This window comes from Heterodontus francisci, chromosome 33 (assembly GCF_036365525.1).
Source record: "Heterodontus francisci isolate sHetFra1 chromosome 33, sHetFra1.hap1, whole genome shotgun sequence".
NCBI lineage: Eukaryota > Metazoa > Chordata > Chondrichthyes > Heterodontiformes > Heterodontidae > Heterodontus > Heterodontus francisci.
This window is the reverse complement of record NC_090403.1, coordinates 26,574,256-26,600,833: the sequence shown is the minus strand read 5'-3', so window position 1 is coordinate 26,600,833 and position 26,578 is coordinate 26,574,256. Positions and strand designations below refer to the sequence as shown.

General features: G+C 44.2%; 1 protein-coding gene across 2 annotated transcripts in view; it reads left to right on the top strand.

Moving 5' to 3' along the window:
• Positions 1 to 11,317, top strand: part of rdm1 (RAD52 motif containing 1) — a 31,284-nt gene extending 19,967 nt beyond the window's left edge. For both annotated transcript variants that reach the window (XM_068013216.1, XM_068013215.1), the window contains 3 exons: positions 2,817 to 2,915; positions 9,503 to 9,588; positions 9,817 to 11,317. In XM_068013216.1, the coding sequence (XP_067869317.1) occupies positions 2,817 to 2,915; positions 9,503 to 9,588; positions 9,817 to 9,873 (242 nt within the window). In that variant the 3' untranslated portion in view covers positions 9,874 to 11,317. The remainder of the gene's footprint in view (positions 1 to 2,816; positions 2,916 to 9,502; positions 9,589 to 9,816) is intronic.
• Positions 11,318 to 26,578: the final 15,261 nt, after the last annotated feature.

The window sequence follows — 26,578 nt, the reverse complement described above, 5'->3', positions numbered from 1 at the left end:
CAGTTTTGGTTAATCTGTGGCAAAGGACTCGACATTACAGTAACATCATTCACTTCCACTTCCATTGGTCTTGCAGTGAATCAGATGTTGCCTGTATCCTGCCCCATCCTTTGAGCAAATGCATCACTAATGCAAGGCTACAGATGAATAATAGATACAGAGATAGAAATCATACAATATACTGTGAAGTGTTTCAGGAAACATCCTTGAAAAGTGCCATGGAAGTTTAACTAGTTTGTTCTAAAGTCAGATACTTTGGAGGTTATCAATAATCTATGGAATTCTGCTTATAGTGTTGTAAACCTGAGGTCATCCAAAACTGCTGCCTGTATCCTAACTTTCACCAAGTCTTCTTCGCTCACCACCCTTGTGCTTTTGCTGACAGATATTGGCTCATGGTTCACATTGCCTTGATTTTTAACATCCTCATCATTGGTTTCAAATCCTTCCATGGCCTCTCCCCTCACTCTCTCTCCAATCTCCTCCAGCCCTACAAGCCTCTCAGATCTCTGTATTCCTCCAATTCTGACCTCTTGTGCATCCCCCAATTTTAAGCGCTCCACCATTGGTGGCTGTGCCTTCAGCAGTCTAGGCCCTAAGGTCTGGAATTCCCTCCCTAAATCTCTGTCCCTCTCTACCCTGCTCCATAAAACCTACTTCTTTGACCAGGCTTTTGGTCACTTGTCCTAATAGCTTCTTGTGTGACTGAGTGTCAAATTCTGTCTGATAACACTCCTGTGAAGCACCTTGTGATCCTTTACTAGATTAAAGGTGCTATATAAATGCATGTTGTTAACATTTTGCTTTGAAGTTCTATTACTAATTTGGGTGATGCAGGGAGAACCTAAGTAGGTTTAGCAGTGCAAGGACATCTGTGAGGCTTGAAATTGAGGCCAGGAAGTACCAGCTGACCCAAGATCCTAAACTGCAAGGAAAAGTACTGACCTGCCTACAGAATAGAAGGCATGCACACTTACAATTTTCCTGCATGTGACTGTACAATGTAGTATGAATGTACTGGAAAATGGTACCATTCATTGAAGTGTCCTTCACACACAATAGGAATAAAGTTTTAGTTGATTCTGGGGAAACCAGGAACTTGTCATATGCATGCAGATTTGATTTGATCACCAGTGACAACAAAAGTAAGTCTCTGCAGTAATTCCACAGGATTGCTTGAAGTGAGCATGTTACCTTTAGTGCTCACCTCTGAATCTGGAAAGCTACAGTTCTAAAGGGTGGTGGCGGGTGAGTATGATTCCTCCATTATGCAAGATAATTGAGGTTCCATTATATAATGGATTCAACTCGTAACATGCAAAGGATCAATGAGATAAAGCTTAATTATACTAGTAGTCTCTTGAACCAGATGACTAAATTGGATAATATGTTTCACAATACGAAGCTCTGTCATTATTATTTGTGCATCTGCAAATTCTGGATAGTTCTGTTGGTTTTGTCTGTTCTCTTAAATTTAAGGTGGCACTGGTCAAGACTGTAGTTCAAATCACCAATGCCAGGTTAATAGATATTTGGCTCAGCAGTAGCAATCTTGCCTCAGTCAGAAGATCATAGGTACAGCTCCATTTCAGAGCTTCAGCGCATAATCCAAGCTGCCACTTAAACATACTATTGAGAGAGTGTTGCGCTATAGAGGTGCCGTCTTTTGGATGAGTCTGAGGTTCCATCTGTCTGATCCAATGGCTGCTATTCGAAGAAGATTGGGGAGCTCGCCCTTAACTGACCCCATATAAACAGATTAAAAGGTTACTTGTTTCATTCTATGGGATCTTGCCATATGCAAATAGTTGCTGTTTTTCTAAAGACTGCATTTGCTGATAATGCGACCACTAGGTGGCGCAGTACTGGCACATGCGCAAATCCAGCCTCATCCACTGAAACGTCACTGTCTGCGATGCTTCAGGCAGCTGCCAGTAATAAAGATGGTGCTGCTCAATTTGTCACAAAAAGCAATCGCAGCCTTAAACCCAAATCCCCACAGTGGCTGCGATCGCCGCCTCCATCCCATCCCCAACTGTACCCCGCTCCCTCCTGCCATCTCGCTGCTCCTTCCCATGACTGTCTGATCGCCGCTTCTCCCCCTCGGCCACTCGCTCCCCGTCTTGCCCCGCCTTCCTTCAGCCAGTTGCTCCCGCCCTCGCCGCTTCTCCTCCCTCAGCCACTCGTTTCCCGCCTTGCCGCTGCCTTCCCTCAGCCACTTGCTCCTGCTGTGGCCACTTCTCCACCTTGGCTGCTCACTCCCAGCCTTGCCGCTTCAGAGGCTCGTTGCCCGCCCCTGCCACTGCTTCAGGTGGCATGGTGGGAAGCGATTGGCCAAAGGGGGAAGAGACGAGGTCGGGAGCGAGTGGCCAAGGTGGGGAAGCAGCGTGCAGCCGGGAGAGGGGGGGAAGCGGCGAGGGTGAGAGCAAGTGGCTGAGTGAAGACAGCAGTGAGGTGGGACGGAGCAAGAAATTGAAAGTGGCGATTGAAGCAGGTATGGTGGGATGACGTCATTGCGTTGTGATGTTAGCGCTGTTGCGCACATTCAAACTGGCAAATGTTTGCGTTCACTGATGACGTCCACGATCACACTGCGCATGCTCTGCGTTGTCAGGAGTCCCACTGTTTTCTAAATACTGTCAGTGAGTACACTTCAAAAGTAACTAATTGGCTTTGAATGCTTTGAGACTTCAGATTACGAAAGGTGTTATTTAACTGACGTTTCTTCTTTCAAATGGGTCTGTAGCAAAATATTACTGATGAAAATATTCCTGATCATGCAAACAGTCAATGAAAATTTCTTATTCTGTTGTTAGATCCACTGAATTTTGCCTTGAAACTCGGAAGGGCTCAAAAGTCTGCAACACAAAAAGCCTTATCGGATGCATTCCAGAAGATCCTCCTTGTTGTCTTGGGTAAAGTTATAATTCTTCAATTTTTAGCTTTTCAGGAGAAGCATTAGTAGCAATGCAGAACAGATTTTAGTTAAAATGCCTGGGTCCCCTCGGAACAGGAGAAATATTGAATTGTGAAATTTCTAGCAAGTTTGAGGAAAGAATTACTTTGAAACAGCTGTTCTGTAGGGGCAAGAATCGGACATGGCTGCTCAAGGGCAGTATTCTATAAATTATCAGCATGAAGGACTTCATTGACAATGTGCTTGATGTGGGGCACAACTTAAAGCATTAGGATTGACATTCAGACACTCATGGGGGCATATTGAGTGCAGAAATGTATCCCTAGAACTTTTTTTTTTTCTTCGTCTCCAGCTGACCTCTTGGTGTATGGTTTTACAACTGCAGTCTGGTGTCCACCCCAAGTATCCATTCTTCATTTCTGAGCTTGAGTCCTGGTATTTTTTTTTATTCCAGAGGACATCGCAATTGAATCTAACACCCATTCTTGCACTTCTGCCAGGGCTTGCTAAATACTGATCAGGATTTTCCCTTCCCTAATCCAGGACACTGGGGTCATGTAGTCTGCTTGGTGACTTCTCGTAGCTCAGTAAAGACCATATATCTGCCTGGTACCTTCCTGTCTCAGTCTGCTGAGCTATTAAGAAACCTCTTCAATTCACTTGCTTGAGAATCAGATTTATACATGTCCTATCCATAAGACTGTGCCATTCTTTTTAATTCATTTATTGGTTGTGGGTGTCACCCATCCCTAATTGACTTGAGAAGGTGGTGGTGAGCTGCCTTCTTGAAACAACTGTGTGGGTACAAGGCCATTTCAGAGGGCAGTTAAGAGTCAGCCACATTGCTGTGGGTCTGGAGTCACATATAAACCAGACTGGGTAAGAGCAGCAGCTTTCCTTCCCTAAAGCACATTACTGAACCAGATAGGTTTTTACATCAATTGGTAGTTACATAGTCACTGTCTTAGTTCAGGTCTCTGGATTACTAGTCTAGTAACATAATCACTATGCTACCATTCCCTGCTAACACCTGTGAAGCAAATTTTCAGTCTCCTTTGGTTCAGTCTTTTCAATTATTCCTTTTGGCCACCATCCTCCTCCTTCACAAGCATAGTAGAAATTGCTCACTGCTAGCTCCAGTGCTTAAAAATGACACAGGTCATGAAAGCCATTTTTGACTTGAAATTCAAGGCAAAGTTTACATACTGCCATCAGGGACTACTGTAAGCTTTTACTAAGCAACTAGTTACGTATACTGGAATTACCCTGTTGTAGACAGTCTTTTTTTTAAAAGAACAGAAGTTATTTTGCCATACCATTTCATTGCATCTTCTACATGATGGGGTTAGGGGACTGGATCTCCAAGACCGAGGCACTCGATGCATTTTCCTTTCAATAGATTGATTATAATGCCACATAAAATTTCAGAACTTTGTACTACTGATTGCTTTGAAGATGTTGACTCCAAATGTAATAGGCTGGAAAGTTTATAACGTTGGTGCCCTGGAGACAGAATGAAGAGGGTTCTATTTCTACAGATGTTTTTACCAGAGAGTAGGTTTGGGCTGATTCTGAACCTTTGCTTGATGTACAGTAATACACACTAAGGATGTTTATTTTTATGTAGACATTGAAAGTTGTTGCTTTCAGAGAGCAGGCAAATTTTAGCAGTAGAAAGTTCTATCCATGTGTCTGAGCTGCATGCACAGACCTGTACATACTTGGTTAGAACTGGAAAAGTTCCCACAATAAAAATTCTTCTTTACAATGAGCTAAGGTATCCTGGGTATATTCAGGCAGCTTGAAGTATTACATAGAACTTGCAGCATAGAACTAGGCCATTTGGCCCAACTGATCTACACTGGTGTTTATGTTCCACACAAACCTCCTCCCACTCTGCTTCATCTCACCCTATCAGCATATTCTTTTCTCCCTTATATACTTATCTAGCATGCTCTTAAATACATGTATGCTATTTGCCTCAACTACTCTGTGTATTAGTGGGTTCTTTATTCTAATTAACTGCAACACTTCACAAGTGCATCAAATAAAATTAAAGCTGTTGGCTTAAGCATGATTGGTACCAATTTACCAGTAAGCCACATGCCAATATGGGATTCGGGCACTGTTCTGGTGCATAAGTGCATTTGCTGTAGACACTCGAGGCCTGTTACTTCAAGTTAGCTGCCACTTCAATTATGAACACAACAGTAAATCCTCAGCCTGTCTCTTGCTCTGTGACTCACCTGGATATGGAATGTCCCTGGTTACAGTTTGGTGCAATTTCTCATCTTATTTGACTTTAGTTATTAATCTGAGCTAAGTGGTCTTGGTTAATATTGAACATTGATGAAAATTGTTTCTAAAATGTCCATTTAAAATATAAAAGCCACTTGTTTTAAATGGGGTTTTTTTTAAACCAGAGCTGTGCAAACAGTATAAAACAAAACTGGTTGAAGGATTAATGCCCAGGCTGCTGTAATAAAGATTGACCCTGGCTTACCCAGGTCTCTGGTACAGTTAAACTGGATAACACTTTTCATGGGATGTGGGTGTCACTGACAAAGCCAGCATTTGTTGTCCATCCCTAATTGCCCTTGACACCTGAGTGGCTTGCTAGGACATTTCAGAGGGCAGTTAAGAGTCAACCACATTGCTGTGGGTCTGGAGTGACATGTTGGCCAGATAATGTAAGGACAGCAGATTTCCTTCCCTAAAAAACATTAATGAACCATGTGGGTTTTTGCGACAATCGATGATAGTTCCATGATGCCATTACTGAGACTAGCTTTCAATTCCAGATTTTTATTAATTGAATTTAAACTCCAACCTGAAGGGATTTGAACCTGTGTTCCTAGGGCATTAGCCTGGGCATCTGGATTACCAGTTCAGTGACATTACCACTGTGCCACCGCTTCTCCACAATTAGGAGGAGAGCATGAATCAGTCCTGTAATTTAAATACTTCATTGCCCATTCTAAAAATAAAGCTATCATTTTATTCTCATCACTTGCCAGTTTAATAATGTAAGCCTTTTATAATGCGATCAATATGGATGCACTGGCTTGCCCCAATGATGTAAACCAAAAACTGAATAAATGTGCCCCCTTTTAGAAGGGACAAGTTTAAAAGCAGAGTTTAAGCAAAATGAAAAAGGAAACTTGTCAAACTATATGACAGTGTCATTCTTGACGTCCACTATACAGTCTAATCCCTGCAGTGCTCACTTGTCATAGGAACTGCTTGGTCGATCTCCAAGTTCACACAGGCACTGACGAGACCATGGAAGGGAGGTAGGCAGCTAGAGTGACCTGCCTGTACCTCCACCTCCCCCACTCCACAAGCTGTATCTGACTTGGATTATAATTGGTGGTTCTGCTGTTGTAAAATGGTGCAATATTTCTGATCATAAAAGAGCCTCTGAATAAGTAGAATAGAAAATAATTCCTTACATTTTTATAGCATCTTATCTTGTTGAAATACTTCATGCAATCAATTGCTTTTGGAGGACAGTAGCTGTTATGTAGACAGTGTAGGTACAATTCCTCAGATTTCATGTAATGCCAAATACATGTTGAATATCTTTGCAATTTTTTTCAATTATATGTGAATTACAATTAATTTACTAAAGCAGGGACATCAGCTAAAGTAATGATCAGTGGTAGTGCTGTTACTTTTCACCATCTTTATCAGCAATCTGAATGAAGGCAGGGTAGATCTTTGCAGATGACACAAAGATATATCCTGGTCTCAGGATCTTGTATCAAAAAAATGGGCGACTCTAGATTCAGTGGAGGAATAAGTGTGTCTGGCAGGTTTTCAGTATAAACAAATGCTATTGAATGTATTTAGGCAGAAGCAATTCCAAGTCAGTGTACGCCATGCAGGATTACACACTCAAGGCTACCAAGAAGGAGAATGTGCTGAGGGTTGTAGTGCATGAGTTATGGAAGGTCCGTGACTAGTGTTATACCACTGTCTAAAAAGCAAATAAAGTATTTGGATGCATAGTTAGGACAATTAAATGCGATCTATTCTTTGTTCAAAGCCTCTCTCTGGTCATATCAATGAGGAGCACAAGCGAGCATGCCAAGAGCAGCACCAAGCATATCTAAGAATTAGGTGCCAACCTGGTGAAGCTATGTCACAGGGCTACATACATACTAATCAGCAGAAGCAGCATGCGATAGACAGAGCTAAGCCATGTCACACCAACGGATCAGATCAAAGCTGTGCAGACATGCCACTGTGTGAATGGTGGACAATTAAACAACTAACCGGAGGAGGAGGAAGCTTCACAAACATCCCCAACTCCAATGATGGAGGAGCCCAGCACATCAGTGCAAAAGACAAAGCTGATGCATTTATAACCATCTTCAGCCAGAACAGCTGAGTGGATGATCCATCTCTCCTCCTGAGGTCCCCAGCATCACAGATGCCACTGTTGAACCAATTCAATTCACTCAAGGTAAAATAGCTGAATGTACTGGATACAGCAAAATCTATGGGCCCTGACAACATTGCAGATGTAGTACTAAAGACGTGCTTCAGAACTAGCTGTGTTTCTAACCAAGCTGTTCCTGTACAGCTACAACACTGGCATCTACCTGACAATATGGAAAATTGACCAGGTATGTTCTGGCCACAAAAAGCAGGACAAATCCAATCCGGCCAATTAGTGCTCCATCAGTCTACTCTTGATTATCAGCAAAGTGATGGAAGGTGCCGTTGACGGTGCTACCAAGCGGCACTTTACTCAGCAATAACCTACTCACCATTGTTCAGTTTGAGTTCTGCCATGGCCACTCCAGACCTCATTATAGCCTTGGTCCAAACGTGGACAAAAGAGCTGAATTCAAGACGTGAGGTGCGAGTGACTGCTCTTGACATCAAGACAGCAGTTGACCAAATGTGGCATCAGGGAACCTGAGCAAAATTGAAGTCAGTGGGATTCGGGGTGGGAGCACGAAAACTCTCCACTGGTTAGAGTCATGCCCAACAGAAAAGAAGATGATGGTGGTTGTTGGAGGCCGATCATCTCAGCCCCAGGTCACTGCTGCAAGTCTTCCTCCAGGTTAGTGTCTGAGGCCTAGCCAACTTCAGCTGCTTCATCAATGACCTTCCCTCCATCATGTCAGAAGTGCATATATTCGCTGATGTTTGCACAGTGTTCAGTACCATTAACAACTCTTCATACTGGAGCAGTCTGCCTGCATACAGCAAGACCTGGACAACATTCAGACTTGGGCTGATAAGTGGCGAGTAATATTCGCAATAGGCAATGACCATCTCCAACAGAAGAGAATCATAACAGTTTCCCCTTGACATTCAACAGCAATGCCATTGCTGAATCACCTACCTTCGATATCTCGGGGATTACCATTGACCAGAAACTTAACTGTACTAGCCATATAAATACTGTGGCTACAAGCGCAGGTCAGAGGCTGGGAATTCTGTGGCAAGTAACCCGCCTCTTGACTCCTCAAGGATGTCTGCCATCTACAAGGCACAAGTCAGCAGTGTGATGGAATACTCCTCACTTGCCTGGATGAGTGAAGCTCGACCTTCTCGAGGACAATTAGGGATGGGCAATAAATGCTGGCCTGGCCAGTGACACACACATCCCATGAATGAATTTTTAAAAATCAAGGACAAAGCAGCCCACTTGATCTGCACCCCATCTACCACCTTAAACATTTACTCCCTCCACCACCCACGCACAGTGGCAGCAGTGTGTACCATCTACAAGATGTGCTGCAGCAACTCGTCGAGCCTCCTTCAACAGCACCTTCCAAACTTGCGCCCTCTACTGCCTAGAAGGAAAAAGGCAGCTGGTGCATGGGAACACCACCACCTGCAAGTTCTTCTCTAAGCCTCACGCCATCCTGACTTAGAATTATATCATGTTCCTTCACTGTTGCTAGGTCAACATCCTAAAAATCCTTCCTCACTGCACTGTGGGTGTACCTACACTACATGGACTGCAGCGGTTCAAGAAAGCTGCTTACCATCACCACCTCGAGGGCAACTAGGAATGGGAATAAATGCTGGCCTTGCTAGTGACATTCCTATCACCATGAGAAAAACCATGTATGGTTAATGTCGATTTAGATGCAAGCATTTAAAAGGGTGATGGATAGGTTCCTGTAAATGTGAAGTATCGCAAGCTATCGAAGGTATGTGGGAATGGGAATTTGGTGGCTGTTGGCGCTTGGTACCATGATCTGAAGCAAGTTTGGTTGCCTTTGGGGGTTGGAGTGTAATTTCCTAGTTTTCTTTCCCTACATTGGCCTGAGTTTTTTTTTTGCCACTTGTAAAAGATTGCATGACTTTGACAGGGAGGAATGAGGGTGATAGTGCAACCTTCACACACCATGTCAGTATGGCCTACTGGTCTTTACTTTTCCTTTATTTTCTTGTGTTTGTCTTGGAAGGTTCTTGCTCTTGGTATATCCATAGCAAACCAGATGCATTTTTATTGACAACTTAAAGTTCTATGAATCTTATGTTTGAGATGTTATTTATTATTTGCCAGAAGCTGCATGGGTGAAGATTTTATTTTCCCCTCCCCTCTGTTTCTTGTAGGGAATGGGAAAGTGTCTTTGCAATGGAGCTTAGAACAGGATGAAACTGACTGTTTCACAGAGGAGGAACTTCAAACACAACTGCAGGTACAATCACTGGGCAGATCAATGTGGGAATTGGAAAAGGTGTTCCTTTTATCCAAATGCATAAATTGCAATAAAGTATCTTTGTCATCTACAAAATCATTTATGTTTCTACTCGTGCTCTGATAGAACCATTACAGTTCAGTTTTGATGCATAACATTGTCGGTTTACACCTAATTATGCTTAGCTGTAACCTTGGATAAAACTCTTGGATTTGTTTTTCTTCACAGGTAAATGACATTTCATGGAGTCAGTTTGAACATGAGGGACAGGAAGAAATTCTTTGATCTCAGTTTTAATACAGTGTCTATAGAATGAATTGAAATGTCAAGAAACAAAAAGCTCCCATATATTTCTGGGGTCATTGGAGGACAAGTGCATTCTAGTGACACTCTGGAATCAATGTTGTGTTAACTTTGTGTAAATAGCGATCTAAAATAGAAAATTGCTTTTGAAAAATTGGAAACACTGAATCTCATTAATGATCTGACAAATTACCTTTTGGAATTGTCCTGAATATGTTCATTCTACAAGAATACAGCAATAAATGGCCAGGTAACCGGTCTGGTTACTGGAATATGCTAGTGGTTTTTAAGGCTTTTGCCATAGCAATGTTTATTTACAAGTGGTGTGTGTGTATATATATCATTTTGTAAGTCTGCAGTTTTAAAAGTAAAACTGATCAACAGACACATTGGAGAACTTGTAACTGCAGTAAGTAGACTTTCCTGACCACCAGTTTCATAGCTCCAAAACACAGCTTTTACAGCAACCTGTTATTGGAAATTGGTATGTGAAATTTCTGGAAAATAACTTTACGAACAGTTTTTACCATAACTTGGCGTGGAAAATTCCATTTCCACTGTTAGTTTTTTTTAAAAGGCATCAAATTTTTTTAATTGAGTAACATTAACAGCTGCAATCATCCAAGCCTTAATAAACAATTTAATATCTTTAGGTAGTGGGTCATACTTCATTGACATTCTTGGTATTATATATACAATTCATGTTTGCCACATTCATAGAGCATTCCAAAACCTAGAAGAACTAAGAATCCAAAATACTGAGTGAAGCTTTAATGCTTCACTTGCAGATTTCTGTACTGTACTAGATTGGTTAGTGCCTTAATAATTTGTACCTATTGCTTAAATATAACTTGATAATTTTCTTGTTGCCACAATATGTCGAGATCATAATTCTAGGAACACCAGCTAAAAATGGTCATTTATAAACCTAATTTTTTTTTTCAAAATGGCCAAACACAAAAGTATATTGTGCCAGCAATTTGGCACTGTTAATATATTCCAATTTGAAATTTATGTAGGAACCTTTTATCTTTAGATTGTAATTTTATATTGAGGTAATACTACAATGGAAGTGGTTAATTGGTTAACTGTTTGATGTAGTTATGATTTTAAACTTGCTCACTACAATACAGATGTATAGCATTTATAGCGACTAAAACAATTTAATGCTGAATATGTATTAAGAAGTTCTATGCTTTCTTTAAAAAATAACTTATTTACCCTTCACTGAACTAAAACAAAAAAAAAACTTTTTAACCCTAGCCTATCTAGTCCTCTAAACTTCAGTGCCCCACACAGGCAAATGACTACAATATAGCTGTGTCTGTAGCATGCATTGGCTGGAAACATTGGCCAGGAGGATAGCAATGTTTACAAACTGTACTTAAAATAAAAAGTGGGGTATGAACCTCCTTGTACTTCACAATGTTCACTTTCAATGATTTTTAAGATGTAAATGTGTATTCTTTGATGTCACTGAATTAGTTGGAGACCAAATTATCAGTTGTGCTGCTAACCTATCAGACCCAAGTCCTTTACAAAACAAAATATTTGTACATGATAAAGCATAGTACTATTAACCTTTTCTTTATTGATTCTTAACATTTAGTAGGTTATAGAAAAATAGTTTCTGAAGACTGATATAAAATGTACATATCCAATAATTTAGGGAACTTCCAAGAATTTAGGTGTGTTTATTCATTGCTTTTAGGCTTTAACATTTTCCCACTTTGAATTATAATAGATAATTATTGGGATACATCTGAAGTCAAAATTTGTGACTCTATAATTATCTGTAAAGTTACAATATTTGGAAAATTGCAGTTTGTTTTGCAATTGCATTGTGTTTTAAATAGGTTCTATACTTTTCAAAAAAAATTTACGCTTCATCTAGCTGAAAACAAAATCAACCTTTTAACCCAGCCTATCCAGCCCTTCAAGCTTTAGCAGCATCCACACTGGCTAGCTACTACAGTATAGCTTTGTATGTAAATGCATTGGCTGGAAACATGGGTCAAGAGGGTGACGACATTTACAATTGTACTTACAAAATGGAAAATGAGGTTATGAACTGTTTTGTATAACATGGTATTTGAAAGAGTGCAGAGAAGAGTAATAAGGGTGATTATGGGATCTGAAAGTTCTGAGTTAGGAAAAGAGTTGCGCAACTAAACTAGTATGAAACTGAACGAACCACCTGCATCAACCTAGCTACTTAACTCGGAGATTTTACGCCATCCGTATGTAGCTGAAACACAGCCTCCTGCCGTCTGTAAGGGGAAATGTAAAAGCACCGATATATCTTGTCCCGGCAACAAAGACCAACTTTCTGACAACCCTTGGGAACTGCAGCAAGATTCCCCAGCTCTACATCTGACAAAGGATAGACGAGGGCTAGAAATGTAAACGGGGTAAGAACGACACATGGAGACTGGCCTACTGCAATCGGAGATCTAACACAGAAGTGACTACACACACCACCCTCCCGCTCCTGCGTTCCCCTAATCACAACAAGGAGGAGCACTCCACTATCATTATTTTTCACTGAGATGGCGAAAAATGCTTTCAAAGTGAATGCTTTTCACTTAATAACAGCCATTTTTTGATTTGAAGGGGCCAATAGCAAGATTTTGTATCCAGCTCATGCCAGCATGGGGTTAGATACAGAGTAAAGCTCCCTCTACACTGTCCCCATCAAACACTCCCAGATTACACACTGGCTGCACTGCGAGTCTCCGTCTGTCTCTGCCTTATCTGCAACATGGTCCGGATCAGGAAGCCTGGCCGATTTTCATCCTTAAACAGAAAAGTCACCCTCTCAGTCCGAGCTGCGGTGAACTGACTGTGGAGGGGAGAAAAACAGGTTAGATACCGAGTAAAGCTCCCTCTACCCTGTCCCTATCAAACATTCCAAGGGCAGGTAAAGCACGAGGTTAGATACAGAGTAAAACTCCCTCTACACTATCCCATTAAAAACTCCCAGGGCAGGTGCAGCATAGGTTAGATACAAAGTAAAGTTATAGAGTTGTACAGCACAGAAACAGGCCCTTCAACCCATCGTGTCTGTGCTGGCCATCGAGCACCTATCTATTCTAATCCCGTTTTCCAGCACTTGGCCTGTAGCCTTGTATGCTATGGCTTTTCAAGTGCTCATCTAAATACTTAAATGTTGTGATGGTTCCTGCTTCCTCTTCAGGCAGTGTGTTCCAGATTCCAACCAACCTCTGGGTGAAATTTTTTTTTCTCAAATCCCCTCTAAGCTTACTGCCCCTTAGCTTAAATCTATGCCCCCTGGTTATTGACCCTTCTGCTAAGGGAAAAAGTTTCTTCCTATCTATCCTATCAATGCCCCTCATAATTTTGGATACCTCAATCAGGTTCCCCCCTCAGCCTTCTCTGCTTTAAGGAAAACAACCCCAGTCTTTTCAGTCTCTCTTCATAGCTGAAATGCTCCAGCCCAGGCAACATTCTGGTGAATCTCCTCTGCACCCTCTCCAGTGCAATCACATCCTTCTTATAGTGTGGTGACCAGAACTGTACACAGTACTCCAGCTGTGGCCCAACTAGTGTTTTATACAGCTCCATCATAACCTCCCTGCTCCTATATTCTAGGCCTTGGCTAATAAAGGCAAGTATCCCATATGCCTTCCTAACCACCTTATCTACCTACGTTGCTGCCTTCAGTGATCTATGGATAAGTACACGAAGGTCCTACCATCCATTGTATATTCCCTTGCCTTGTTAGTTCTCCCAAAATGCATCACCTCACACTTCTCAGGCTTAAATTCCATCTGCCACTGCTCCGCCCATCTATATCATCCTGTAATCTAAGGCTTTCCTCCTCACTATTTACAACAATGCCAATTTTCGTGTCATCTGCGAACTTACTGATCATAACTGATATTCAAGTCTAAATCATTAATGTACACTACAAACAGCAAGGGTCCCAGCACCGATCCCTGCAGTACATAACTGGTCACAGGCTTCCACTCGCTAAAACAACCCTCGACCATTACCCTCTGCCTCCTGCCACTAAGCCAATTTTGGATCCAATTTGTCAAATTGCCCTGGATCCCATGGGCTCTTACCTTTTTAACCAATCTCCCATGCGGGACTTTACCAAAAACCTTACTGAAGTCCATGTAGACTACATCAACTGCTTTACCCTCACCTACACATCTTGTCACCTTCTCGAAAAATTAAATCAAGTTAGTTGGACATGATCTCCCCCTGACAAAGCCATGCTGACTATCCCTGATTAATCCCTGCCTCTCCAAAGTGGAGATTAATCCTGTCCCTCAGAACTTTTTCCAATAGTTTCCCTACCACTGATTTTAGACTCACTGGCCTTTAATTACCTGGTTTATCCCTGCTACCCTTCTTGAATAATGGTACCACACTCACTGTCCTCCAGTCCTCTGGTACCTCTCCTGTGGCCTGAGAGGATTTGAAAATTTGTGTCAGAGCCCCTGCTATCTCCTCCCTTGCCTCACATAACAGCCTGGGATACATCTCATCTGGGCCTGGGGATTTATCCACTTTTAAGCCTGCTAAAACAGCTAATACTTCCTTTCAATGCTAATTTGTTCAAGTATATCACAATCCCCCTCCCTGATCTCTACACCTACATCATCCTTCTCCATAGTGAACACAGATGAAAAGTAATCATTTAAAACAGCACCTATGTCCTCAGGCTCCACACACACATTGCCACTTTGGTCCCTAATGGGCCTTACTGTTTCCCTGGTTATCCTCTTGCCCTTAATATACTTATAAAACGCCTTGGGATTTTCCTTTTTCTTGCCCGCCAGTGTTTTCTCACGTCCCCGATGCTGGTATTCTCCCTAAACTTTCCTAACAATATACATCAAACTAAATTCAGAAAAGCACCACCCCCTGGACCAGAGATTTGTGCTTTACCTACAGCAGCCAGCTCAACTACTATCAATATCCTGGGGGTTACCATTGACCAGAAACTGAACTGGAGTAGCCATATAAATACCACGGCTACAAGAACATGTCAGAGGCTAGGAATCCTGCGGCAAGTAACTCACCTCCTGACTCCCCAAAGTCTGTCCACCATCTACAAGGCACAAGTCAGGAACATGATGGAATACTCTCCACTTGCCTGAATGGGTGCAGCTCCAACAACACAAGAAGCTCGAAAGCATCCAGGACAAAGTAGCCCGCTTGATTGGCACTCCATCCACAAACAGTCACTTCCTCCAACACCGGCGCACAGCGGTAACAGTGTGTACCGTCTTCAAGATGCATTGCAGCAACTCACCAAGACTCCTTTGACAGCACCTTCCAAACCCACAACCTCTACCACCTAGAAGGACAAGCCACACATCAGCCTGACTTGGAACCATATCGCCATTCCTTCACTGTCACTGGGTCAAAATCCTGAAACTCCCTAATAGCACTGTGTGTGTACCTACCCCACATGGACTGCAGCAGTTCAAAAGGCAGCTCACCACCACCTTCTGAAGGGCAATTAGGGATGGGCAATAAATGCTGACCGAGACAGTGATGCCCACATCCCAGGAATGAATAATAAAGAAAAAATGTGAATGAAAATTGTTGGATTTAAGTAGGTTATTTAATTTGGACTGTAAATGTGCAATAAAACCTCAAACAAGATTTGACCTTAGAAATTCAGCCACACAGCACTCATTTTTCAGGTGCTAAATGGGCAAGAAGCAGATGCCAGTTTAGACTTGGAGGTGCGCTGCCTGCCATAAGGTATATGCACTGGTGGCAGGAGTGCACAATGGGACCAGTGAGAATCGACACAGCACTTGTTCAACCAGAGGGGACAGTGGCTCATTTATACCTAATTTGGAGTACCAAATCGAACAAAGGAACTAGATAACCTTAATGAATGGGCACAAGTTCTAGACAGTAACAAAACACAAACTATAAAACGAAACTTAACTCAATCAAAACATTGTTCCCCATGGTGATGATGCACTCCAGTCCCTCAGGTGCCCACTGGTCGCGGAAGGGTGGATCGTTTATAAGCTTCCTTTTTTTATGGTTAAGTTGTTTATTTGTACCCTTCTAAAAAGGGTGCACTTAAATTGTTTGGGGTAAGTAAAACAAATGTTATTCAAATTAGCATCCTGCACTTGCTGCAGGACCATTTTTAATATTGAATCCCCCAGTGTATTACTCAACATATGCTGAGATTGCACAGCAAAATGTGACCCTAACAGGCAGGAAAGACCCCTCGCCAGCAATATTTAAACAGATCATGTAGCACTTACAGCTTAGTTGCTGGTTTTCATTTCAGGCTGCTGGTAACATCTGGGTGTTGCATCACTCTGGGGAAAATTCACTTTGCCAAGAACAACATTTAACAGATGTAACAAAAACAAGAAATGCTGGAATCACTCAGCAGGTCTGGCAGCATCTGTGGAAAGAGAAGCAGAGTTAACGTTTCGGGTCACTGACCCGAAATGTTAACTCTGCTTCTCTTTCCACAGATGCTGCCAGACCTGCTGAGTGATTCCAGCATTTCTTGTTTTTGTTTCAGATTTCCAGCATCCGCAGTATTTTGCTTTTATTTAACAGATGTACTTTTGTTGCTGCCGTTATTGCTAGTCTTTAGGGCTGCTTTTGTGACTGGAGGACACTAGAGAGCAAGATCAGCTGCCAGAGGAGTTCAGTGGCAGCCTCCTTGATGAAACTATCACCTGCTGCAGCCTCAAACCAGGGCGAGGACAGTGCTGCCTGTGGCTGTCAAGATCACCCTAGCCTTTAGCTTTGATCCCACTTGCACTTTCCAGGCTGCAGCAAGTGACGTCGGCAACATATCCTCGCTCGCAGCACACTGTTGTATCAGAAAGAAAGACAGACTTGCATTTATATAGCGCGTTTTATATAGTGCTTTAGTCATTGAAGTACTTTTGAAGTATAGCCACTGTTGTAAATGTCGGAAATGTGGTAGCTAATTTGCATACAGTAAGCTCCCACAAACAGCAGTGTGATAACCAGATAATCTGCTTTTTATGGTGTTGGTTGAGGAATAAATATTGGCCAGGACATGGGATAACTCCCCTGCTCTTCTTCAAAATCAGAAAAGTGACAGGTTCTCTATGCTGAGAGAAACATCTATATTTTCTCTATGGATAGAATAAAACATGATGAGAGCATGATGCATGCTAGGCCTTTCCCAGAGTCCAAGATGCCATAGACTGCAAACAAAATAATGACACAGAAGTAGTTCATCGTGTCTGTGCCAGTTGAAAAACAGCTATCCAAAATAATGCTACTTTTCAGCTCTTGGTCTGCACTTTAAGTGCATACCCAAGTATTTTTTTAAATGCAGTGAGGGTTTCTGCCTCAACCATCCTTTCAAGCAGTGAGTTCCAGACCCCCAGCACCCCCTGGGTGAAAGAAATTCTCCTCAATGCCTCTCATCCTTCTTCTTTGGCCTCCTTATCTCGAGAGACAATGGGTAAGCGCCTGGAGGTGGTCAGTGGTGTGTGGAGCAGCGCCTGGAGTGGCTATAAAGGCCAATTTTAGAGTGACAGGCTCTTCCACAGGTGCTGCAGAAAAATTTGTTTGTCGGGGCTGTTGCACAGTTGGCTCTCCCCTTGCGCTTTTGTCTTTTTTCCTGCCAACTGCTAAGTCTCTTCGACTCGCCACACTTTAGCCCCGCCTTTATGGCTGCCCGCCAGCTCTGGCGAACACTGGCAACTGACTCCCACGACTTGTGATCAATGTCACAGGACTTCATGTTGCGTTTGCAGACGTCTTTAAAGCGGAGACATGGACGGCCGGTGGGTCTGATACCAGTGGTGAGCTCGCTGTACAATGTGTCTTTGGGGATCCTGCCATCTTCCATGCGGCTCACATGGCCAAGCCATCTCAAGCGCCGCTCATCCTTCTACCCAATACTTTAAACCTATGCTCCCTGGTTATTGGCCTATCTTCATCAATGCACAAGCAATTGGCTTGCGCAAGCTGCTTCTGCCTTAATGGTGCTTCAGAAGTTTGGCTTGCTCTTCCTCCATTGACACTGAGGCTTCCATAAGGGTTAGCTTTTTGAGTAAAGGGAGAGCAGAGAGAGAAGTGGGTGATGAAACCATGTGCATCTTGACATGCAAAGTGTGTGGGGTGGGATAAATGTCAGAAGGACCAAAGAGGATTAGGTATTTAAAAACCCTTAATAACGTGTGCTCCAGTATTGCTAGTTGCCATGGTCTCAACAGCCAACATGTATTCTTCAAGGGACTGAGAGGATGTGCTGATAGGCTTGATGTCTTGAATTGTGTGTGACCTTGTTCTGCAAGAAAGAAGGGAATGTATTAGTCAGCATCTTGTGAGGTCTTTAGAGAATGTGCCTATCATGTTGGAGTAGCTTGTAGTCAGTGTGAGGTGTGGATTGTCAGGGAATATGGGATTAATGTAGGATTAGTAAAAATAGGTGGTTGATAGCCGGCACAGACTCGGTGGGCCGGAGGGCCTGTTTCAGTGATGTATCTCTCTATGACTCAATGACTCTAAGTTAAGGTTGTAATGATGGTGAATGTGAGGAGTGATTGAATGAGAATAAAGGAAAGTGGAGAAAGGGAGTCTTGTGATTACTGTAAGTGGTGGAGGTGTGAGCAGAGAATTTGAGAATAGTATTCTTACCTTGATTAATCCAGTAAGGTAATTGAACGTCTTTCAGCGTTACAGACAAGTCCTGGGTGCTAGGTTTCTGGCATTTTCTTTATGATATCTTTCCAAAGCCAGCATATTTGATGTCTGGAGGGCTTCTTGATGGTCACTGAGGGTAAGAGGATGTTGCTCCTCTTGACTATTACCTGCACCAGGGCCTTCAGTGCAGCATCAAAGAACCTCCGTGCTCTCTTGTCGCATATTTCAGCCATATCTGAGGTGATGAACATTTGCTTAGGAATGAATGTGAAAGTTTTAAGGATAAGGACCAGAGATTATTGGATGTTATTCAATTGACTTCAAGATGGCTCCTGGGCTGGAAGCTCCCTAGGAAGCTCCCTTGCTGTTCAACTCTATCCATGGCCATCTGCTCCCATCCCTAACGTTTTCTCCCCCAATCTGCCCTCTTAAACTGTTTAAATTCCCCTGGCTCTTTAAATCAGTTCATTTTAGCCCTATCTAAAGGCTAACAGTTAGTTTAGTGTATGTTACCTGGGCCCACTGCCCTCCCCCAGCCACACCTGCTCTTTGTTTTCTCAATGGAATTGATCCGGATGAAACTGACGAGCACAGCTGCCGATTCTTCAATCTCCGATCCTGCTGTCTTCACCGCCCAGAGTGTCTGCAGCCACGGCGTGCGGTAAGTCCATTGAGGTGAAGAAGGAGCAGCGGGACCCGAGAGAAGTCCTGAGAAAAGGTGCCCCGAACACCCAAAAAATCCACGAACGGCCCCCCCGGCTGCAACTTCAAAGCGCCCGCGGGAGATGGCTCGGAGAGCATCTGCAGCGCACTGTCGGCAATGCTGCATGTCTTTATTTAAACCACTGCAAAAAAAAAAACCCTTAGCAAATGTAATCACCTCTAAGTCTGCCAAATGATACTTCACCTCCCGAAGGACGGGGATGAGCATCCCCTCCTCCCACCGGCACCATCCTACACCTGTGTAGGGGCCCCAACAACCCCACTGCCTTGTGGGCGTCTCGGGAGAGACCAAGGCTAAGGGAGTAAACCCTAACAGAAAATCCGGAGCGGAACCCCGTAGGCGGTCATGTGTCACCTTTGGCATGTTTCCGGCAGTTCCTGCAGCCATACTGGTGCCAAACGTCGTGTCCTGCACTCCTTTGGACCCCACCAGAAAGGCCGAGAGGGGGGTTTTGACGACTGGGCAACTCTCAACCTCCATAAATTTGCCCAGGCATGCGCCATGGAGAGGTCACTCCATAGTTGCCTCACAGCGACTAAAACAACACGGAAGGCAGCAGTTACGGGTTATAAGTCCAGATAAATTGGCGTAGAAACTGGGCGCCACGGGTTGCCTTTGTCGGTGGGAGAGGTCATTGCACCTCACTGGACAGCTACCGCCCGCCTCAAACCGGGCAGCCCCCGGTCAATAAGGTTCTGTCCCGCCACAGTCTGCCTGCTTCAATGGGTGCTTGGAGCTCAGGGTCATTGCCCGAAAGGTGGACTGATACACCGCACCAAACAACATGAAAAAAGGAAAGAAGGTACCAGCCCTTCGCTTTGCAAGCTGGAACGTCAGAACTATGTGTCCTGGCCTGTCGGAAGACCTTACACAAATCAACGATTCTCGGAAGACCGCCATCATTAACAACGAGCTCAGTAGATTCAATGTGGACATTGCAGCACTTCAGGAGACTCGCCTCCCCGCGAGTGGCTCTCTAGCAGAGCAAGACTACACCTTCTTCTGGCAGGGCAGGGATCCTGAAGAACCAAGACAGCATGGAGTGGGCTTCGCCATCAGAAACTCCTTGCTCAGCATGATAGAGCCTCCCTCAAATGGCTCGGAACGCATACTGTCCATCCGACTGCTCACCACCTCTGGTCCAGTACACCTACTCAGCATCTATGCTCCAACACTCTGCTCCGCACCTGAAGCTAAAGACCAGTTCTATGAACAACTCCATAACATCATTAGCAGCATCCCCAACACCGAACACCTATTCCTGCTGGGGGACTTTAATGCCAGGGTTGGGGCCGACCATGACTCATGGCCCTCCTGCCTTGGGCGCTATGGCGTTGGAAGGATGAATGAGAACGGGCAGAGACTGCTTGAGTTGTGTACCTATCATAACCTCTGCATCACCAACTCGTTCTTTCACACTAAACCCTGTCACCAGGTTTCATGGAGGCACCCAAGATCGCGTCGTTGGCACCAGCTAGACCTCATTGTCACAAGGCGAGCCGCCTTAAACAGTGTTCAAATCACACGCAGCTTCCACAGTGCGGACTGCGACACCGACCACTCCCTGGTGTGCAGCAAGGTTAGACTCAGACCAAAGAAGTTGCATCATTCCAAGCAGAAGGGCCACCCGCGCATCAACACGAGCAGAATTTCTCACCCACAGCCGTTACAAAAATTTCTAAATTCACTTGTAACAGCCCTTCAAAACACTCCCACAGGGGATGCTGAGACCAAGTGGGCCCACATCAGAGACGCCATCTATGAGTCAGCTTTGACCACCTACGGCAAAAGTGCGAAGAGAAATGCAGATTGGTTTCAATCTCATAATGAAGAACTGGAACCTGTCATAGCCGCTAAGTGCATTGCACTGTTGAACTACAAGAAAGCCCCCAGCGATTTAACATCCGCAGCACTTAAAGCAGCCATTAGTTCTGCACAAAGAACAGCTAGGCGTTGCGCAAACGACTACTGGCAACACCTATGCAGTCATATTCAGCTGGCCTCAGACACCGGAAACATCAGAGGAATGTATGATGGCATGAAGAGAGCTCTTGGGCCAACCATCAAGAAGATCGCCCCCCCTCAAATCTAAATCGAGGGACATAATCACTGACCAACGCAAACAGATGGACCGCTGGGTTGAGCACTACCTAGAACTGTACTCCAGGGAGAATGCTGTCACTGAGACTGCCCTCAATGCAGCCCAGCCTCTACCAGTCATGGATGAGCTGGACATACAGCCAACCAAATCGGAACTCAGTGATGCCATTGATTCTCTAGCCAGCGGAAAAGCCCCTGGGAAGGACAGCATTACCCCTGAAATAATCAAGAGTGCCAAGCCTGCTATACTCTCAGCACTACATGAACTGCTATGCCTGTGCTGGGACGAGGGTGCAGTACCCCAGGACATGCGCGATGCCAACATCATCACCCTCTATAAAAACAAAGGTGACCGCGGTGACTGCAACAACTACCGTGGAATCTCCCTGCTCAGCATAGTGGGGAAAGTCTTTGCTCGAGTCGCTCTGAACAGGCTCCAGAAGCTGGCCGAGCGCGTCTACCCTGAGGCACAGTGTGGCTTTCGTGCAGAGAGATCGACCATTGACATGCTGTTCTCCCTTCGTCAGATACAGGAGAAATGCCATGAACAACAGATGCCCCTCTACATTGCTTTCACTGATCTCACCAAAGCCTTTGACCTCGTCAGCAGACGTGGTCTCTTCAGACTACTAGAAAAGATCGGATGTCCACCAAAGCTACTGAGTATCATCACCTCATTCCATGACAATATGAAAGGCACAATTCAACATGGTGGCTCCTCATCAGAGCCCTTTCCTATCCTGAGTGGTGTGAAACAGGGCTGTGTTCTCGCACCCACACTTTTTGGGATTTTCTTCTCCCTGCTGCTTTCACATGCGTTCAAATCCTCTGAAGAAGGAATTTTCCTCCACACAAGATCAGGGGGCAGGTTGTTCAACCTTGCCCGTCTAAGAGCGAAGTCCAAAGTACGGAAAGTCCTCATCAGAGAACTCCTCTTTGCTGACGATGCTGCTTTAACATCTCACACTGAAGAGTGTCTGCAGAGTCTCATCGACAGGTTTGCGGCTGCCTGCAATGAATTTGGCCTAACCATCAGCCTCAAGAAAACGAACATCATGGGGCAGGACGTCAGAAATGCTCCATCCATCAATATTGGCGACCACGCTCTGGAAGTGGTTCAAGAGTTCACCTACTTAGGCTCAACTATCACCAGTAACCTGTCTCTAGATGCAGAAATCAACAAGCGCATGGGTAAGGCTTCCACTGCTATGTCCAGACTGGCCAAGAGAGTGTGGGAAAATGGCGCACTGACACGGAACACAAAAGTCCGAGTGTATCAGGTCTGTGTCCTCAGTACCTTGCTCTACGGCAGCGAGGCCTGGACAACGTATGCCAGCCAAGAGCGACGTCTCAATTCATTCCATCTTCGCTGCCTTCGGAGAATACTTGGCATCAGGTGGCAGGACTATATCTCCAACACAGAAGTCCTTGAAGCGGCCAACTCCCCCAGCTTATACACACTACTGAGTCAGCGGCGCTTGAGATGGCTTGGCCATGTGAGCCGCATGGAAGATGGCAGGATCCCCAAAGACACATTGTACAGCGAGCTCGCCACTGGTATCAGACCCACCGGCCGTCCATGTCTCCGCTATAAAGACGTCTGCAAACGCGACATGAAACCGTGTGACATTGATCACAAGTCGTGGGAGTCAGTTGCCAGCATTCGCCAGAGCTGGCGGGCAGCCATAAAGACAGGGCTAAATTGTGGCGAGTCGAAGAGACTTAGTAGTTGGCAGGAAAAAAGACAGAGGCGCAAGGGGAGAGCCAACTGTGCAACAGCCCCGACAAACAAATTTCTCTGCAGCACCTGTGGAAGAGCCTGTCACTCCAGAATTGGCCTTTATAGCCACTCCAGGCACTGCTTCACAAACCACTGACCACCTCCAGGCGCGTATCCATTGTCTCTCGAGATAAGGAGGCCCAAAAGAAAGAAAGAATTCAATTAATCAATAATAAAATCTGGAATTGAAAGCTAGTCTCAGTAACGGTGTCATGAAACTATCATTGATTGTTGTAAAAACCCACCTGGTTCACTAATGTCCTTTAAAGAAAGAAATCTGTTGTCCTGACCTGGTCTGGCCTACATGTCACTCCAGACCCACAGACTTTTAACTGCCCTCTGAAATGGCCTAGCAAGCCACTCAGTTGCCAAGGGCAATTAAGGATGGGTAACAAATGCTGGCCTTGCCAGTGATGCCTACATCCCACGAAAGAAAAAAAGACTGCTGGTGCGTAAGAAATCAAAAAAAAACAAAATGGAAAGGAAGGAAAAGAACACTAGTTAAGTAAATTCCCAGAAGAGTAAGAAAATGGTGGAGTTAGCTGATGGGTTAAGAATACAGAAAGGGAATCTTGTGAGTATGTTGTCTTTTTAAAAATTGTTAGCCATGTTGCGAATTACTCTTATGGACTAACGTTTATCAAACCTTGTGAAATTAAATGTTTCCTCCATATACCTACTGTTTCTATATTTGGCTGAATGTCCAACTTCTTGGTAGCTTCTTCATTCAATTGCTTGAAGGGACAGGCGTGCATGAGATGCTACAAAACCGATAGGTTGAGTATCTCTGCAGTGATGCATGGAGCATATAAGCCAGGAGCAGGAACCCCTTCCCCTGAGCAGTGTTTAGAATGGGAATCAAGGTTGCCCCAACCCCAATGGCAGGCTTGGTTTGTGAGCTCTCCTACACTATAAGGTAGACAGCATTGCCCCCACCCCCCCAACCAACTCCAGCAACCGGTCTGACCCCAGGGGGAGAATCCGGCCGCTGATTGTTGGCCACGTGTATTGATCGTAGCGTGACGCAAGTGCAAGGCGGAAGCGTCACAATGGGAAGGAACGCTCTGCCTAGCAACCGCCATCTGGTAACCAATGGACCGGGTAGAAATCAATCGGAGCAGCGCCTGAGAGTGACTGGGGGGGACATGGCATCAATGGTGTTAGCGGCATCGGGGCCTACGGGGTTGAAATCCTCCTGCCAGGCCTCGGTGTGAGCGATCAACACGGGTGTCAAGGAGGGGCCGAGCTTCCCAGACACGGACGGGGAGGCCTGGGCTCGCTCACCGAGACTCAGGCCCTCCGATTTCCTAGGCGTCAAGGCCTCCCTTTTGTGGCTCTGTCGTTTCAGGTTGCATTCCCATTGGGCCCAACGTCTCAAGCCTCAGTCAACAGGTGGCTTTACCTGGGCACAGAGGAACCACCACTTGGCTCTAAGATTTGGGATTTCTTTACTGGGTGACAGGCCCAGAACCTTATTTAAGATCAGATTCCAATCATACTGTTGTAAGTTCTTCCTTCTGCATTCTGGACATCAAATTTCTGGGTATCGGGCTCGGAGTGGCCCGGTAGCCCAGGTGTGGTTTCACCGATTAGGGTATAAAATATGGCACTGGCCCATGTCGTGGTACTACTGCTTTATGGACATTTTTATATTGGTCTAATGCAGACCACCACAGAGAGCAGTGGGTCCCAAAATGCCTCCTGCCCTGTTTTGTGCACGTGTACCTCTTGGCTGCTATCCTGCGTCGGGGCTGGGAAATGGCATCAGCTGGATAATGTGCCGTTCATCAGAGGGTCATCATACATATTCAACACTCTGTAAGTATCAGAACAAGAAAACAGTATGCAGTGACAGTATATATGAGAATTATTGTATCCATAATTGGTGTGTCCGAGATTTCAAAAAGTTACCTGTTAATTTAGTGGCAAGAGGCAGGACCAGTTTGAGCTAATCAATCGTAAAACCGGATTGTCTACCGGGCCAAAATTTGCTAACTCTAGATCTAAATCATGAAAGTACAGAAAGAAATGCCATTGAAAAATTGCTGTATTTTGATCAAAATTATGGGGTTCAAACTCAAATCTACCAGTAGTATGTCTTGGAACCACCCATTTGATGAAGTGCCTCACAACACTGAAATCTCGTACTTCCAAGACTGAGTTTCAACTTGCCAACTAGTTTGGAAAAATTAATTTCCATCCGAGCTAAAGAAAAAAACTGTTGGCTTGAACGTATACTCCGCATCTTTATCTTCCCACCTCAAATCTTTGTTTCTTTTTATCTGTTTTCCACACAAGTGTAAGTACAGATAAGAATATGACATTTGGCCCATCCAGCCACACCCTCCTATCACAGTTTCTTAAGATTTTACCATCATTACCCTACACTGAAGTCCATTCCAGGTATTGATGACTCTTTATATGAACAGTTCCTGACATCAGCCCTAGACTTCTGATAGTTTCGGCCATGACTCAGTGGTAACATGCCTGGGTCAGAAGATTGTGGGTTTCGGTCCCACTCCATTCCTTGAGATTATAATCTAGGCTGATGTTTCAATGCAATACTGAGGGAATGTGGCACTGTTGGAGGTGCTGTCTTTCAGATGTGAAGCAGAGACCCTCAGGTGTGCATATAAGATCTCATGGCACTATTTTGAAGAAGAGCTTGGGAGTTCTCCTGGCAAATATTTATCCCTCAACCAACATCACTAAAACAGATTATCTAGTCATTATCACATTGCTGCATGTGGGACCCTGCTGTATGCAAATTGGTTGCCACGTTTCCTACATTACAATAGTGACTACACTTCAAAAGGGCTTTATGGACTGTAAAGCACTTTAGGATGTCCTGTGGTCATGAAAGGCACTATATACATGCAAATCTTTGTTTCTTTTCAGTTTGTACCAATGTCTCCATGTTCTGTAGACAAGGTTTATCTTTGAAATAATGTTTGAGATTAACATTTTCTGTTGCACTTTGTATCTTGTATATTTCTCTTATTGAATGTCCTCTGGAAGTCGGTAGTAATACCATCCATAGACATTCCCTGTCCATTACTTTATTTACCTCTTCAAAAATTTTAATCAGGTTCATCAGACATGACATCTTTACAAATCCATGCTGGCTCTCTCTGGCCAGCTGAAAATTTTCAAGGTCTTCAGTCACTCAATCCTTAATCATAGACTCTAGCAATTTCCTGACAACAGTTGTTAGACTAACTGGTCCATAATTCTCTGGTTTTTCTCTCTCACCTTTCTTAAATAGCAGGGTAATATGTACAATTTTCCAGTCTAAAAGATTCTGACATATTTCTTCTCAAATGGGGCCTCCCTATCTTCATTTTTGTTGACTATCAGCACTTTACAGGTTTTCCTGCTAACCTCAGTCAGCACCCCACCATGGATAACTTTTGTCCTTGAGATTTTCTGGTTTC